Source organism: Malania oleifera, chromosome 5 (genome assembly GCF_029873635.1).
Source record: "Malania oleifera isolate guangnan ecotype guangnan chromosome 5, ASM2987363v1, whole genome shotgun sequence".
NCBI classification, from domain to species: Eukaryota; Viridiplantae; Streptophyta; class Magnoliopsida; order Santalales; family Ximeniaceae; genus Malania; species Malania oleifera.
This window is the reverse complement of record NC_080421.1, coordinates 87,574,001-87,592,992: the sequence shown is the minus strand read 5'-3', so window position 1 is coordinate 87,592,992 and position 18,992 is coordinate 87,574,001. Positions and strand designations below refer to the sequence as shown.

At 37.2% G+C, this 18,992-nt stretch overlaps 1 protein-coding gene across 1 annotated transcript in view; it reads left to right on the top strand.

Annotated features, from left to right (window-relative positions):
• LOC131156295 (protein trichome birefringence-like 11) overlaps positions 1-18,992 on the top strand; it is a 32,328-nt gene extending 13,336 nt beyond the window's left edge. Inside the window, exon 4 of the mRNA XM_058109853.1 lies at positions 17,804-18,992. Within this exon, the coding sequence (XP_057965836.1) occupies positions 17,804-18,182 (379 nt within the window). The 3' untranslated portion in view covers positions 18,183-18,992. The remainder of the gene's footprint in view (positions 1-17,803) is intronic.

The following is an 18,992-nucleotide window of genomic DNA, read 5'->3' as shown; positions in this document are numbered from 1 at the left end:
TCAATCAACATGGATATAGGTAAGCAAATCAGTTCATTAAAGTTCAAAAATTCATGTGCGCATCGACATGTAGTATATATCCGTAAATTATTTAACATGCAATAGTCATTACTTAATTTGAGCATCATTTGTTCTCTTACTTGTAGATGTTTCATCATTTGTTCTCTTACTTGTGAAGTCACATTTGAGCATCCAACTACTTGACCCTTTTTATGTGCCAAGTGTTGTTCAAGCGTGTAATGCCTCCTTTAATTATCTTCCCACATAACTTACACATAATAACATGTCTATTACCGTCCACTGCAGTACCAAAATGCCTTCCAATATCCTCACTTGGTAAGTTCTCATTTCTTCTACACGTGACATCTTGATTGACTTGATTTGATGATCTATACACAAAACATAGAGAAAATATAAAGTTACAACCTTTCTTAAAAAAATGACGAGTATAATTTAATTAGTAATTTAGTAAATATTAAATAGTAAGTACTAAATAGTCCTTCTAATTTTAAATACTTATTACGTAAAAATAAAATATAATATTTGATTAAAAATAATAAGTAATGTTTATTTAAAATATTTAAATAAGAAAAATTATAAAATATTAAATATTTTATTTATTAGTAAAATAAGAGTGTTTATGCATATATTTAAGGGATATGTTCTCTTGTTGAAAGGATTTCAATAAATTCATAGCTTTAAAATTCATAGCTTTAAAGTGTGTAAATAATTACAAAAAAATATATTCCTTTATCTTTAAAAAGATATTTTCACTATTTTTTATAACTTGATATTATTTTCATTTATAACTATGAGAAATTAACATTGTAATTTTAAAGGTGAAAAAGACTTTTACTCTACTTTCATATACATCACTAATAGAGATCCATACAATACAAATTGACTATTCAACTTTTTAAGCATTTTTTCAATATATGGATTAAAATAAATTTTTTCTACAAATTCCAGTAGTAAAAATCAGAATTATTAATGTATTAACTATTAGGTTAAAATTTTGTTTATTTAAGTTATCAATTTTTACTTATTTGATAACTAAAAACAAAAAATAGATCATGTAAAGATTTATTTTACCTAATTTTAAATTTAAGGTCAAAATGATGTTTTAAAACTTAAAAATATTAAGAAAAAAGATATATGTGATGGAACTAGATTTTCATAATTACTTTAAAAAAAAAAAAGATAATTAAAATATTCATAAAATAAGTAAATTTTATTTTACATATGATTATTATTGATTTCTAATTTTTTTACTCTATTAAATTACTTTTTTTTAATTCAATTTAACATACATAATTTACAACAAAATATAATTTTTTTAAAAGAAAAACATAATGAAAAGTTTAAGTGGCAGTGGGTGTTGACTGATTGACCCTAAAGCTTATCTCATACGCTGGCTGGACTCTGGGGAGTGGAGGAGAAGTCGAGTCTTAAGACTTAGAGGCGGTGGAGCTGCTGCAGAGCTGTCGCCGGTGACTTGCCAAGCTGCTGCAAGTTTGCAACTCCTGCAAGGCTTTGAAGATGTGTAGACCTGATCACTCTCAAGCTTTGAAGAAGTGAAGCCTTCTTATTTAGCTTCGGCCAACAAAAGTTCAGGGTAAGTTTTTTTATTTTGCTCTTCGAATGTTAGATTGAATGGCAGATGGGTAGTTGGGAGGGGGGGAAAGCAGCGGAAAGCCTGCTTTAGGGATTCAGAATACTGGCAAGCTTTTGGCCATGTAACAGCCCGTAACGGACCGTTACGAAGTGTAACGTTGGGTAACGGCCGTTACAGACAATTACGGAGACGTAACGACCGTTACAGCTGTGAATTTTTTCCGCTCTGCAATATCGGCCTGTATTGGTTTTGGAGCCTTCGATTTCCGTTACATAACGGCCGTTATTTAAAACCATGAAGCCTACATCCACGGAAGCAATGATACAAGAATTTCACTAAGGAAAGTACACAATACACTTCACAAATGATCACACTCTCTGTCAATACAAGGCCAAAATGACATATATAATAGTCTCTCAGAGGTTTCCCTCCAATTACCTAACCACCGCAATGTTCAAATTCAAAATTCGAAAAACTGCTCGCAACTCGTTGACGAGAACACGGTGTTCTCGTCGACGAGACAAAGAAGGACACTCATCGACTAGTCTGGCCACTCGTCGACGATCTTTTAAATCTGCTCTCGGTATCTCAGAAACTTTGAGTTTTCCTTACTCTTGGGATCTACTTGTCGACGAGCACAAGGCACTCGTTGACGAGTCCCTGCTGTGCAGCCCCCTTCCTTCCTTTGTTTATGAAACTCTTAGTATAAGAGCCACACCTTAAACAACAATCTCCACCTTAGCGATTATACGTTCCTTAGGAGAATCCTGAAAAACATGTTTAACTGCTTCTCTTTGAATTTGAAACGCTCGGTTGGGTTTGTCTCCCTTCTATCAATTTTAGACATGAAGTAAGTCCAAGTAATGCTTGAACTTTTTAGAAGTAACCGATTTCGTCAAAATATTCGCTGCATTTTTAGAAGTGTGAACCTTCTCCAATGCAAGTTCACCTGAAGTAATCAACTCTCGAATCGTGTGGAACCTCACATCAATATGTTTAGCTCTAGCATGGTATACCTGATTCTTCGCCAAGTAAATGACACTCTGACTATCACAATGCAGCACCACCCCATCTTGCTGTAATCCCAACTCTTTGACCAAACTGTTAACCCATAAGGCTTCCTTTGCAATTTCGGAAGCTGCCATATATTCCGCCTTAGTCGTGGACAACGCTACTAGAGATTGAACCATGGATCTCCAACATATAGGTACTCCTACAGGAGTAAAAACATAACCCGTTGTAGACTTTCTGTCCTCCATATCTCCTGTGTAGTCAGCATCAACATACCCCATAATTGAAGGACAACCCTGTTGCTTGCCGAACATGATACCATATCCCAATGTACCCCATAAGTATTTGAATGTCCATTTGACGGCTTCCCAATGCTGTATTCCTGGATTGAAGAGAAAATTACTCACAACGCTCACAACATGTGCCAAATCTGGCCTCGTACACACCACGACATTCATTAAACTCCCCACAGCGCTAGTATAGTGGACCTTTGACATATCTCGGATATCATCATCCGTACTTGGGCAATCTGCAGTAGACAACTTAAAATGACTTGCTAGAAGTGTACACACCGGTTTTGCATCAGCCATGCTAAACCTCTCCAACACCTTATGTACATAATGGCCCTGAGATAGCCATAACCTCCCTGCAATTCTGTCCCGGCCCCATCCCAAGTATTTTCTTGGCTGTACCATGATCTTTCATGTCAAACTCCTTATGCAACAGTTCCTTTAACTGATTCACCTTAGTTAAATCTTTTGCGGCTATCAACATGTCATCGACGTACAATAACAAGAAAATAAGAGAACCATCCTCAAGCTTATTCACATATACGCAGCAGTCATACTCACACCTTTTGTAGCCAATCTTGATCATGTAGGAATCAAATCTTTTATACTATTGCCTTGGAGATTGTTTCAACCTATAAAGAGATTTATTCAACTTACAAACTAAGATTTCTTTCCCTAGTTCACTGAATCCCTCTGGCTGTACCATATAGAAATGTTCCTCCAAGTCACCGTGAAGAAATGCCGTCTTCACATCCGTTTATTCTAAATGAAGATAATAATGAGCTATGAACGCCAACACGATCCTAATAGAAGTATGTCGGACCACAGGTGAAAAGATCTCATCATAGTCTATCCCCTTTTTCTGTGAGTACCCTTTTGCCACTAACCTTGCTTTGAAATTTTTTCCTTCCTTTTCTGAAATTGCCTCCTTCTTTCTATATACCCATTTGCAGCCTATCGGTTTCTTCCCATCTGGAAGCTTCACCAAATCCCAAGTTAGGTTCTTATGAAGTGATTCCATCTCTTCAATCATTGCTCCCATCCACCTACTTTTCTCCTGGCCGTGCATTGCCTCTTGAAATGTGGTTGGATCGTTGCAACTGATAAGAAAAGCATAAGACACTAACTCTTCAAATCCATACCTTGGCGGTGGCCTGCTAGTACGTCTGGATCTTTGTATAGGAAGATCGTCAACTTGCAGGTTTCCCGAGCTAGAAATCCTTGCAACCAACGGACCATGATCATTGCCGTTGCCTTGAGCTTCCAACTCCACCTGCACAACATGTTCATCTTTGCCCCAATTTTCTGGCTTCTATTTCTGTTCATCACAATCTTGAGTACGTTTCACCATAACCTTTTCATCAAAGACTATATCCTTACTAATCATCACCTTGTTTGCCATTGGGTCCCATAACTTGTACCCTTCACACCCTTTTGATATCCCAAAAAGATGCAATGACGAGACTTCGGGTCAAGCTTAGACCTCTCCTCACTAGACCTGTGAACATAGGCTGGACACCTGAATACTTTTAATCAGGAGTAATCTACTGCATTTCCTGTCCATACCTCTTCTGCCACTTTACCCTCTAGTGATGCCCTTGGTGATCGGTTTATCAGAAAACAAGTCATACTAATTGCCTCAGCTCATAAGTTCTTCAATAGTCCTGCATTAAGCCTGAGACTCCGAGCTGTCTTAGCTAGAGTCCAGTTCATCCTTTCTGCCACACCATTTTGCTGAGGTGTCCAGCGAATGGTAAAGTGTCTCTTAATGGACTGCTGCTCACAAAACTCCATAAACCTAGAATCAACGTATTCGGTCTCATTGTCCGACCTCATGCATTTGATTCTCCTCGTTTGGTTTTCCACTTTAGCCTTTCAAATCTTGAACCTGACAAACGTATAAGACTTTTTCCGCATGAAGTATACCCAGAATTTCCATAAGTAATCATCAATAAAACTCACATAATACACATGTACACCCTTTGATGCAACTCTAATCGGGCCCCAAACATCGGAATGCACATAATCAAGAATACCTTTTGTCTTGTGAACAACTGACTTGAATTTTGCCTTGTTTTGTTTTCCAAGACCACAAATCTTGCAAAAGTCCAGCTGACATGATTTCAAACCCTTTAATAGTTTCCTCTTTTGTAATTCTTTCATACCATGTTCTCCCATATCCTTTAGACACATATGCCACAAGACGGTCTCCTCAGATTCAGCATCTACTACTATAGCTCCACCTACAACAGTAGTTCCTTGCAATGTGTAGATATTCCCATCTAACTTTTGCCCTTTCATCACTATCAGATTTCCTTTGCAAACTTTCATAACTCCACCTTCGGACTTGTAATTGAAACCATTACAATCCAAATTGTCAAGTGATATCAAACTCTTCCTCAACTCCGGTATATGTCTTACATTGCTCAAGGTTCTCACAGCACCATCAAACATTTTTATCTTAACATTTTCTATGTCAATTATTTTGCAAGAAACATCATTACTCATAAGAACTGAACCTGAATTCACTAACCTGTAAGTGTTGAACCACTCTTTGTTTGGAGTCATATGCTAAGAACAAGCCGAGTCAAGTATCCAAGAGTCCGTAAGATTATCTGACCCCAATGAAACTGAAAGAACATTACCATCGCTGCAAACTGAACTTCCTTCTTGAACCATATTCGCTGATTTCGAAATGCCCTTATGCTTTTCAGCATTTCTCTTCTTCCAATCTAGACACTCCGGTTTGACATGCCCTTTTTACTGCATTTATAACACTGGATTTCCTTTTTCTTCTTGGATTGAGTACGGGGTTTCTGATTTGACCCACTTTTAAACTTCCCTTTGCCACACTCATTATTACCTTTTATGACAAGTCCTTCTCTTTCATCACATATTTTCAGCCTTTGATGAAAATTCAGCAAGACACTTGTTACCTCTTCTAAATCAAGAGTCTCTTTTCCCCATGTAAGAGTGGTAACCAGATTTTCATAGGTATGAGTCCAGGGCAAGGAGTTTAGCAACATCAACGCCTTATCATCTTCATCAAACTTAACATTAACTCTCATCAAGTCACTTATGATTTGATTAAATGCATTAATATATTGATCTAAGTTTGATCCTTTAACTGTCTTAAGCCAATAAAGACGTTGCTTAAGAAAGAAATTATTGTTGAGTGATTTGGACATGTATTGGCTTTCTAACTTTCGCCATATACGCTGGAAAATCCTCCTCCATCACACAATAGAGAACTTCGTCGGCCAAACACAAGCGTATTGTAAAAGCGGCCTTTGCTTTCAAATCTCCTCATGTTACCTCATCCATTCCTTTTGGTTGAACGTCACGTAAAGCCTTCGCCATTCCTTGTTGCACAAGAATATCCTTGACTCTCCTCTACCACAAACCAAAATTTCCGGTTCCATCGAATTTGATAATGTCAAATCTTGCAGAAGATGATCCTGATGCCATGACAACAATCGTTCTAATACCAATTTGTTGTAAATAAGGATCGGATATAGGATACACAACAGAATAAAAAACGCAACAAGCAAATTAAACTCAACCGGTAAATAAGAAACAACAAGCACAACAACAAGATTTACATGGTTCGGCAAAGCCTACATCCACGGAAGCAATGGCACAAGAATTTCACTAAGTACACAATACACTTCACAAATGATCACTCTTTGTCAATACACGCCTAGAATGACATATATAAAAGTCCCTAAGAGGTTTCCCTCCAATTACCTAACCACCCCAACGTTTAGATTCAAAATTCAAAAAATTGCTCGCAGCCTAGGAACACTTGTCGACAAGAACAGGGGATTCGTCGATGAGACAAAGGACACTCATTGACTAGTCTGGCCACTCGTCGACGATCCTTTAAATCTGCTCTCAGTATCTTAGAAACTTTGAGTTTTCCTTGCTCTCGGGATCTACTCTTCGACGAGCACAGGGCACTCGTCGACGAGTCCCTATTGTGCAGCCCCCTTCCTTTGTTTATGAAACTCCAAGTATAAGAGCCACACCTTAAACAACAATATGTCAAGATGAAGGTATTGCTCGACACTTTACAGTTATAAATACACCACAACAGAATGGGGTGGCACTGGAAGAGCGCATGAATCAGACTTTGTTGGAGAAAGTTCGATATGTGCTATCTAGTGTTGGGTTGGACAAAAGGTTTTGGGCTGAGGCTATTAGGTATGCATGTCATTTCATCAACTGTCATTTGCGATTGGGAGAAAAACACCCTATGAGGTATGGTGTGGAAAATCTACTAATGATTATGATTCTTTACATGTATTTGGTATTGTTGCTTATTATCATGTTAAAGAATCAAAGTTGGATCCAAGAGCCAAGAAAACAATATTCTTGGGGATTAGTGCAGGATTCCATGGATACTGTCTTTGGTGTTTAGAAATGAAAATAATGATTATAAATAGGGATGTGACTTTTGATGAACTTGCAATGATAAATGAAACAATACGTAAGGAGTAACTAGTTGAAGAAAAGACCAGTGATACTCAACAACAGGTGGAGGTTGAGACAATTTTGGGAGACCTAGTGAGAAATAATGCTTCACAATGTAACTTTCCAGTTACAATGGAGAATAGTGTACAAGAAGAGGAGATTTTTCAATCCAAGAATCTCCATAGCAACAAGAATTAATTAATTCTTAGAGGCCAAGAAAAGAAATTCGAAAACCTGCCCGGTATGTTGACATGGTGGCCTATGTACTTCCAGTTCTAGATGATGACGTTCCTTGCAATTTCAAGGAAACAGTGAGAAACTCTGAATCAGACAAATGGAATAGTGCGATAAATGAAGAAATGCAGTCTCTTCATAAGAATCAGACTTTAGAGATAGCCCAGCTGCCCAAAGGTAAGAAAGCAATTGGTTGCAAATGAGTTTATGCAAATAAAGAAAGATTTCTAGATGCAAATAATGTTTGCTTCAAAGCTAGATTGGTAGCTAAGGGCTATGCACAAAAGGAAGGTGTTGATTATAATGAGGTATTTTCTCTCTAGTTGTTAAACATTCTTCAATTCGAATTTTGTTTGTTTTGGTAGCACAATTTGATCTTGAACTAGTTCAATTCGATGTAAAAGCTGCATTTTTACATGATGATTTGGAAGAAGAAATCTTTATGAGTCAGCCATATGTATTTAAGGTTATTGGAAAAGAAAATTGGGTATGAAAACTGGGAAAATCGTTGTATGGTTTAAAATAGTCTCTAAGACGGTGGTACAAACGATTTCATCAGTTTATGATTGGTCACAAGTACATTAGAAATAAACATGATCATTGTGTTTATTTTCGCAGACTACAAAATGGATCTTTTATATATGTACTCTTATATGCTAATGATATGTTGATAGTTTCAAAGAACAGGGAAGAAATCAACAAATTGAAAGATTAGTTAAATCAAGAGTTTTAGATGAAAGATCTTGGCGAAGCAAAGAAGATACTTGGTATGCTGATATGCAGAGATAGAGTGAGAGGGAGAGTTAGTTTGACTCCAAAACAGTATTTGAAGAAGGTAGTGCAAAATTTTCGCATGTCTGAGCAGTCAAAACTAGTTGGCACTCCGCTTGCTCCTCACTTCAAACTTAGTGCATCTTTATCTCCTAATTTAGATGAGAAATGTAAGTATATGTCGCAAGTTCCTTATGCAAGTGCAGTTGGTAGTCTGATGTATGCAATGGTTTGTACAAGACCTGATATGTCACAAGCTATTAGTATGGTGAGCAGGTATGTGCATGATTTGAGTAAAGGACATTGGCAAACTATGAAATGTGTTTTCCGATACATTATGAATACTATTGATGTTGGTATAGTAGTTGAGAAAAATAATACTATTGATCAACATGTTATTGGATATGTGGATTTTGCAAGTAATCTAGATAAATGTTCATCAACTACTGGATATGTATTTACATTTGCTAATGGTCCTGTGAGTTGAAGGTCTACCTTACAGTATACTATTGCTTTGTCTATGATTGAAGCTGAATACATGACAGCTTCAAAGGCTGTTAAGGATGCTATTTGCTTGCAGGGTTTACTTGGAAATTCGGGAGTTGTTTATAAGCACATTACTGTGTTCTATGATAGCTAAAGTGCTATTTTTTTGGCAATGAACCAAGTCTACCATGCACGAACGAAACACATCGACGCTTGATTTCACTTTATGCGGGACATAATTGATGAAGGCAAAATACTTCTTTAGAAGATTGCTACAATTGAGAATCCCGCAGATATGTTAACCAAAGTTGTGACGACAATAAAGTTCAAGCATTGTTTGGACTTAATTAATATTCTGCAACTGTGAATGCTTTTGGAAGGCACTGATGATGTGGAACTCCAGAGAATGTTTATGATTGAAAAATTTGTTGAATTTATTATCAAGGTGGAGATTTGTTGGTTTTTAGTCCCACATTGTTGGGAAGGTTTTTTTTTTAAACCTTTGGCTTGAGGGTATATAAGGAGCTTCCCTCACAATTTGTAAATGGCTCTCCAGCTTTGTAGAGTTACAAATAGTATTTTTACTCTAAGGTATTTCTAATTACTATTAGTAATTTGAAATTTTCTCAAGTTGTAATTCTCTGGAAATAGTGGATTGATCATCGGTGCCCGAGGACATAGGTAATTCTTTACCGAACCTTGTAAATTCTTGTGTTATTCTTTATTGCTATCTTTGATTGTTAGTTTATGCATTGCTTTAGTTTGGTTGTATATTTAATACCAATAGTTGTAGTATTTGTGTTTGGCACAAGTGGGGTGCCTGACACAACACTTCCATCCCATGTCAGATATGAACCCATAAAAAAGCCATGCTGCCTCAGTTGGAGCCCTTTGAAGCACTCAAAGGCCGTCATCCTCTTTTCCGATTAGATATAACATCGTCATTAAGCCATTGTGCTTCTAGTTGCCACCTACCATTCTTGAACTCAAGATAGGGGTATACACAAATTATTGAAAAACAATAACCAAACTAAAAAAATGAACCATTTTTTGCATTTCAGATTAGTTTTACAATTGCTTTTGGTTTTGCTTTCTTATGTCTTTAAATATTGATTTTTGATATGGATTTTGGTTTTAGAAATATACTAAAACAAAAAAATGAGAAACTGAATTATATTCAATTATTTAATTTAATTGAATTTTAGATATTATGTTTACTTTTCTTTTGTTATTCATTTTAAATTTGTAATTTTATAACTACTCAATTATTCATAATTTGTTATTTGCCACTGAGAAGAAAATAGAATTATAAACTTCCTCAATTGGGAATAGAAGCATATTATAGAGGAGGAAGATTGCTACCTACTTATCTCAAAATGATTTTTGACAAATAAAAATGGACTTTCAGTGTTTGCATTTCGATTATGCAGCAGGCTACTACCAGCAGTGCAACAACCATTGTGAGTTGTGAATTTGTCCATATTGGTTGCATGGAAAATTGGGGAGCCCTCTCTTTCTTATAAAAATCCACCAGGCCATTGGCAAGCCCATCTATCCCTAAACCCATAGGCTTTGGCTAAGACTGCATTTGCAACTTGGGCCTGGTTTTAATGGGATTTTTGCCTACTGTTCTTTGACAATAAGGTTCAAATGAACCAAATATATTGAATTCAATAGTTAAAATTAAAAAGTTCAGTTAGTAAACCAAACTGAGCTGAAAAATTTAAGTTTTTTGATTAGCTAAACTGTTGGTTTCCAGTTTGGTATTGGTTTGTAAAATAAAAAAACAGAAGAGATCTGTTTAGTCATATGTTTTTAGGCAATGGAACCGGTTGGAACTGATTACAGCCCTTATTGCATAGTGTTCACCATTGTCGCCTCTTAAGTCCCTACGAGCCTCTGATGCTGTAGTGAAAGGCATATCCACATACCTCAGTCTTAGGACTGGATAAAGAAAATGAGGGAGGTGACTGGGCTAGATTAAAAGTGATAAGGAGAGGGAGAGAGAGAAAGGGATAGTGTTAAGGAAGTAGAGACAATAAGATATAGAAATAAAGGGATAAAGTAGCTTGGAGGCTAAAGTGATAGTTGTTTGTCACATTGCTTGAATTGAGTTGAATGTGTTGAAGGCTCATTACAACCGAAACTAATAGCATATTTATACCCTCCGGAAGTCAAACTTGGAGTTAAAAATTTATCCCAAATTGTGCCAAAAGTAGCTATGGTTATAAGACATAAATTTAATGCATTTAAAGGCGTAGTCATAAATTGGGATTTTTTAAAGCATTAGTGGTCCAATTATTATAGTTGATTAGGCTCAATGATTGCTTACCTAGTTGCTTATACTTGGGTGACTTCGCCTAATGACTTGGCGACCTCTATTGCCTAGGTGGGCAGTTGCTTGTTCACTTTGCCTAGTGAGTAGGCGAATTCTAGATGGATGGTCAATCTTATACTTGGGTGACTTCGCCTAATGACTTAGCGACCTCTATTGCTTAGGTGGGCTATTACTTGTTCACCTTGCCTAGTGAGTAGGCGACTTCTAGATGGATGGTCAATCTTCCTTGGGATTCATTGGATGGTTTGACGATGAAAGGTTTGCCTCGCATGGGCGACTGCTACATGTCAAAGCAACGCTTGTCATTTGCATCGCCTGGGTGACTTGTCATTGTAGTTCTTATGGCGACATTGAATTAAGTGATTAGCATTTGTTTGCCATGTGCTAGTCGATTGTCATAACCAGGCAACCATTACCATATACTATGAGGTGCACAAAGATGGCACACACAATGCCCCTCAAGATTGCTCCATTTATTTACTTATGATGCTTATAATGAGTAGCTTTAAATTACGACCTTAGTTTTGACCAACCACAAACTGTTATATATCCCTTCTTGGGCAATCCTTTCTTGGAATATTCTTTGGTCAATTCTCTGTGCCATCAATCGCGAGGTGACGCATCCTACGGTTGAGAGGTATGTTAATCTACCTAGAGCCTAAAAAGGTGATATTTACCTAGGTGAAGGGGTTTAGGGCCTTTAGGCGAACTAGCATCCCATTCTGGCGATTTCCTTTTTACCATTTGAAGATTGAATTTAGTCTTGCACAACTGGGGCGATGCTAGATTTGTGCCTCACTTGGGCGACCTTCCATTTAGTTGCTAGAATGACTAGGTGATTTTTCGAGGCAATCTTTGTCACTCGATCGTTTGCACAACCACTATCGCTTGGTCTTCATTCTTCCCTCACTACCAGTTATCTAGTTTGATCGCAGCTATTTGTGGCTTGGTTTATGGAAGGGCAAGTGAGTTGTTGGAGTCATAGGAAAATGCGGATTATATAGGTGACTTGGATAAGCGGAGGTCCTTGATAGGTCATGTTTTCACTTTTCTTAGAAATACCATCAGTTGGAAGGCAACTTTGCAATCAACAATAGACTTGTTGACAACTGAGGTAGAGTACCTGGCTTTGGTAGAAGGAGTGAAGGAATCTTTGTGGCTGAACGACTTGGTCAAAGACATGAGAGTTGATAAGGATGATAGTACAATATACTATGACAGTTAAAGTGCCATACATTTGACTCAAGATTAGGTGCACCATTAGAGGACTAAGCACATAGAAGTCAAGTATCACTTGTTCTAGAGGTCATCACCCAGGATAAATAAGTTAAGAAGATTGGGACAAGATAATTTAGCAGATACGTCGACTAAGCTAGTTCCTACAATCAAGTTTGAGCATTGCTTGCACTTGGTTAAACTTTCCAGCATAAGGTAAACCCTTTAACGAGGCATGGTGGGAGAGGATGAAAATTGAAGACAAGGTGGAGATTTGTTGAGGTGTCTTGTATTTTGTCCCACTTTGCTTTTGGTAGGTGTCTTATATTTTATCTATTATTGCTTATGTCCAATAGTTCTAGGCATAGAACTTATATAAATATCGTAAGCCAGAGCTATGTGTTGTGTGTGTAAGAAAACCTAGGTGTAATTAGGATTTGGGTGAGAGTGAGACTATTCTTGAAATCTATTACTATTCATAGTGAATATTTTCTCCTTTGTCTCCTGTGGATGTGGGTTTCACATCGAAGCGAAACCACGTTATATTTTGTGTTCTTTGTGTCTTGTGTTTGCTTTTTCTGTTTATTGTTCTTGATTAAATTTGGTGATCATCGTGAAGCAACACACCACACATTTGAGAGAGATATATTAATTGCCTAAAAAACTAGAAAGGTGATATTCACCTAGGTGAAGGAGTTTAGGCGAATCATCTACATCGATGTCGCCATAAGAAGCAAGAATTACAATGATAGGTCACCTAGGCAACACGCATGAAGCGTGTCATTTGGACATATGGCAATCGCCATCTGAGGCAAACCATTCATTGCCAAACCATCTAGGGAATCACAAGGAAGATTGTCCATCCATTTGGAGGTTGTCCACTCCCTAGGTGAGGCAAATGAGTAAATGCTAGCTTAGGTGACAAAGTTCACCTAATCATTAGGCGAATGACGAGGCAAGCAATCATAGGGCATGAGAGTTAGCTATAACAATTGGACCATTAATGCTTATAAATAATGCCAATGTACGACTAATATCAATGTTGTAAAAGGCAAAGGCGTAAGGCGAAGCGTTTTAACCTTCAAAAGGAGAAGCATGAGCCTTAAGGCGTTGGGGCATGAGCCTTTTGAGAATTTGTTGTTTAGGATAAAAAATTATTAAATAAATTATATATATTTAAAATAAAGTAAAAATTAAGAAAATCACAAATATAATGTGAAAAAGGAAAAACTAGATGTGCTTTGCAAAATATTTGTTCGTTGTTAAAAAATTGTTGACTTGAATACATGATATAAATCATGACAAGAGATAGCTATACCATTACAAAATTCAAACTATTTTCATGACGTAAGATGCAAGTCTAGTTATTTTGGAAAGGTAGAGGTTCAAGAGTTTTAGAAATAAACTCATATTATGACACATATGTAGTTAAAATTTTCTGACCAATTCTAACGTGAGAATCACACACCTAAAATGTGTAAGCCTCAACTAAAAAGGCGCAAAATGCGTACGCCTCAACATGTAATGCGTTAGCCTCTTTGGAATTTGGTATTTGAGATTGAGCCTCAAGGCATTTTAAGCATTCCTTGCCTTGAGGTGACCCTCGATTGAGCATTTTAAAACACTGACTAATATAATAATTGGGCCATTAATGCTTAGAAATGGTGCCAATTTATGACTAAGCCTTTAAATGCTTTGAATTTATTGCTTGTAACCATAGCTACATTTTGGCACAATTATGGGTAAATTGTTACTCCAAGTTTGACTTAGGGATGGTACAAATATGTGATTAGTTTTAGTTGTGATGAACCTTAAACTCAATTCACACAATGTTAGAAACAAGTATCATTTTCACCCCTGTGCCACTTTATCCTTTTATTTCCTTTCTCTAATTGCCAATACTTTTCTATTTATGTCCCTTTCTCTCTCCATCTCCTTATCTCTTCTAATCTATTTTTTGTCTCCTTCCCCATTTTCTTCCTCTTATATGATTTCTAGAACTTGTACAACTCTTTTATTATTCCCACCTTACAACTCTGAGGGGGCTAGTGTAACAAGTACACTCACAACCAATCCACCATCTCCCCATCTTAATCACACCATCTCCCCTTTTTCTATCTAATCATAACTTTAGTCTCTCTTCTGCTTCCATTCACGATTGCCTACAAGCAGACTAGGGAATTTGTGGAAGCATTCTTTGATTCCCTTTGCCAAGAGGAATAGGTCGGCCCTTTGAGTTGCTTGATTTTTTGAAGGCGATATTGGTGAAGACAATACAGGGATTATCCTCATTGCTCTTTGATAGGGTTTCATTTCTGTCTGATGAAGTGAAAATAGAATCCTTCCTCATTAAGACTATAGCGTTGAATCGATGTCCACCAAATTTCCTTTTATTAGCAAGTGGACCCCTAAACTCATAGTATTCCTCTAGGAGACTGCTAAGCATAATGCCTATTGTGAGATATTGACCAGAGAGGATATATCTCGCCTAAGATGCATCTCTATGATGCAGCCTGGAATACCTTCAGGATTAGTACCATGAAGTCATCGATTAGTGACTCAAGGATGTTCGATAGCTGGCGAGGCTGGAGGTTGAGGTTAATGTCATTTGCGCTTGAATGCAGAATTCATCTGTGCTCATTACCGAATACTATAATGTGGCACAGGACAAGACGAAAGCAAGTGGAGGTCCAAAATCGCATCAATGAGGTGCACCATAATAGTTTTGGGGGAAGATGACGATGGCTGATAATGAGGACTTTGCTCAATGGCTACGAGATTTGTCTAGCGAGGCCGGAGCCTAAGGTTAATGTTATTTGGGCCAGGATGTGGAATTCATCTGTGCTTATTGCCGAGATTCAACCTTTTCAACTTTCAAGCATGACAACCTTAAACCATCTAGTTTGGGTCTAATAGTTGTTGTTTTATTAATGAGTTGTTGATAGAAACCACTATTCCCCTCCCATATTTCCCTTTAAGGGATAAAGTAGTCCCACCGATCTCCACTAGGTCAATGAGATTATATCTCCTGTGATCAGCTAATGTGGAAAAAAAATTGTATTTTTGTCCCCTTCTTTGAGCCTTAAAACTTTGGATTTTGCCTCTAGGAGATTTCTTCAATCTCAATAGTTCTTCCCAACTCATTTTTCAAAGCACATGTCTGCTCTTCCTTCTTATTGTTGAGCCCCTTTGACCTTTTTTGCCTCCAGTGGACTGATAATTCCCAGCAGCTTCTTCTTGGAAAGATGACTGATAATTCCGAGCATCTTCTTCTTGGTGTCATTGACATATCCTTGAAGGTCTTGAAATTCCTAGTCCTCAACCTTCCCTTAAGAGATATCAACTTGACCACTAAAATAATTCTAGCTTTACCACTCCTCAATTTCTGGTCCCACTACTTCTTATCCAAGCTCCCAAAACCATCCACCTTGAGCCACATATTCTCAAATTTGGCCTGTGTTTTTACTTGCTAAGCCTCCACATTCGAACAAAACTGGCTGGCGATCCTGCATGGGTCTAGGGTGAAACTTCTGTGAAGATCCTTGGTACTCTTCAAGTCCCATGAGCAATGACATCTGGATAGGACCTTGTATGCAGTCCTTTATGAAGGCTTCAAATGCTTACTGCGATATTGTGTCTCTTCACCTGCCTCCCACTGGCATGCCATAGCAAAGAGTCTCCACCCTTTAACCTCTTTGGCCTTCAGGATTCTAATTCTTAGGGCCCTCCAGTCTCTTTTGATCATAAGTTCTAGAAAAACTACCCTTTGGTTCAAAATCACTTGTAAGGACACAGGCAACTGGTCTCTTTTGAAAATCCCTCTTTTAACAGCCTATGTAGATTCTCCTTCCTGCACACATCCACCACTGGACATGCTTGATAATTCAAAATTCTTACTTTATTCTTTCTTTCCCTTCTGCTTTATGTTGTCCAAATCTCATCATCTATGCCATTTGCTCAAAGAGCTCAAAGGTTTTGTAAGGTGAGGGAAATGGCTCAGAGAAGGCATTGCAAATAGATTTAGGCGAATGGCTTGACGATAAGGTGTCTAAAGAGGGTTCTTACTCATTTTCATTTTGGCAAGTTGTTGAACCCTAAATGAAGGCAATTATGATCAACATAGCTCTATTTAATTATTTTGTGGGAATTTTATGCAGATATCCCAAAATTTTTTCTCTCAGCATGCCCTCCAATGTGTGTGTGCGCTGTGCCTACGTGAGCATTGAGATTGTGTTGCAGATTTCAACAGTTTGAAAGATTTCACTTTATCTTCATGGAATTTCAATATTTTAACACATTATTTATCAGAAGAAAATATATGGACCACCCATCAGTGAGAGAGAGAGAGAGAATTTTAAAATAACACTCGTATATTTGAAATAGCCTCAAAATAATTAAAATACTCAAAATAATCACCCCCTCCCCCCCTCCTAAGAAAAAAGAATGCCTAAAAGACCTAACTATGCAACAACCTAATGTTTTTCATTTTAGAGAGAGAAAAAGAAGAAGTGGAAGAAGATAAGAAGAATGTGAGAGGGATGACAGGAAGTTTGAATTCAAATGACAACTGTGCAACCAAGCTGTTCATAACACAGCCAGTAGTTATAAACCGTACATTTAAAAATAGAACTCATATTACAATATAGCCCTAAGATAGTCAAAATACTCCCTTCCCCAAAAAAATCTCAAATTGCTAAAATATCTACGGGACTATTTAGTTGTGAAAACAGTTTTTATTTTTCTATATTCAATTTTCCAAAGAACTTAAAAAACAAAAAAACAAAAAAATACTGTGTTTACCAGTTTTTCAACATTTGTATAGGAAACTTGGAGAACATCTTTTTGTTGTTTTCCAAGTTCTCCATATAAATGTTGGGAAATTGGAAAACAAAGGTGGCATTTTTGGAATTATTTGAAAAGTTTAAAATGTAAAATGAAAGCTATTTTCCTTGGCTAAACGTGCCCTATATGTTCTGGATTAAGATGTAATATCTAAACCTAGAACTAGGCTATGACTGCCTGAATTTACACATTTGTCATCCTCACCTATAATTCTTGAATCTGACATGTCAGTGCCACTTGTTTTGAAGGATAGTCACATTTTTTTTTTCCTTTTGTGTTTTACTTTATCTAAATATGACAATGATAGAGTTACCTTTGACTACTAGATTCATTTCCACCACTCCCGTTGCGTTACTATGAGTGTAGCCATTGAATTCATAACTATTTCCAGAACTCTTTATCCATAAAGTTGAAGTGTTTATGAACTTGTACGTGCATAGATGATTATTTTGCCTCTCAATATTGCCCAATTACCAAGTCATTTAAAGGAATGGTTTTGAGCATTAATAGCATGACTGGATTTTACAGAGGTGATGACTGGAGGAATGGTGGTACCTGTCACTTGGAAACACTACCAGATTTGAGTTCTTCTCCAGTTCTATATCAAATGTTGACTCATTTCAAGATTGCTGTTGATGTGTTATCCAAGCACGCAGACAAGCCACAAGTGAAGAAATTGGATTTGTTAAATGTGACGTACATGACATCACAGAGGAAAGATGCTCACTCGTCTTTGTATTATCTGGGTCCTGAGATTGGACCTGCACCTGTCCACCGACAAGACTGCAGCCACTGGTGCTTGCCAGGTGTCCCTGATTCATGGAATGAGCTTCTTTATGCACTTTTCCTCAAGCAGGAGTCAATAAATTTGCAAAATTCCACAGAGCTGTCTCAGGCTCAGGTGTGATGGACAAGGATGTTGGTGAATGCTCTGATTGTCTGAACTTGCTCAAGGACTCCAGTTTGTGGGGAGAGCTGGATATGCTCACAGCTAACATGACTTGATTTTTTTTTTTTTTTGACATTTGAAGAAGGGATGTATGCTTGCATTTCTAACATGAGGTTTTGACAAGAGCTGAAGCAGCTGATATTATGGAATTATGACAAGGTGAAGCTGAGAGCTTCGTGGTGTTTTTCTTGGGGGGCAGGGGGTTGTCTTCTTTGGTTCCTTGATTGATGAATTATACTTCATATCATTGTATGGAGTGAGGAAGGTGCTGTGAAAATATGAAAATAAAATGATTTACTTGCTCCTTTGGTGGAGGTACTGCTCCGGATGGTGATGTGAGCCCATTGATGATCAGGAGGGGAAGCCAATATGCATGAAGCGTACAGGAATTGAACTTGAGAGTTTTCCATTGTTGGAGGGTTTCCATTCGTGGCAAGATGCCAGCAGTTGATATGTAATGATGCCAAATTTTTGAGACAGGAATTGAACTTGAGAGTTTGCCATTGTCAGAACTGTACGTGCAAAGATGTGATTGTTATATGTTGAGGAATTCTTCAAAGGGTTCAAATACAAAGTCAGTGGCATCTTTGTCATATTTTATGTAGAGAAGCTGAAATGGAAAAGGATATAAATGCGTTCTCATATTTCACATTTTTTTTACCATCACATTACAAAACATTAGAAGTTTCATTGTGTATTGGATATATCTTATAATGAAAATGGGATAGTTTTAAAGAGCTTCTCGAGGATACACTTATTTTGTATTTA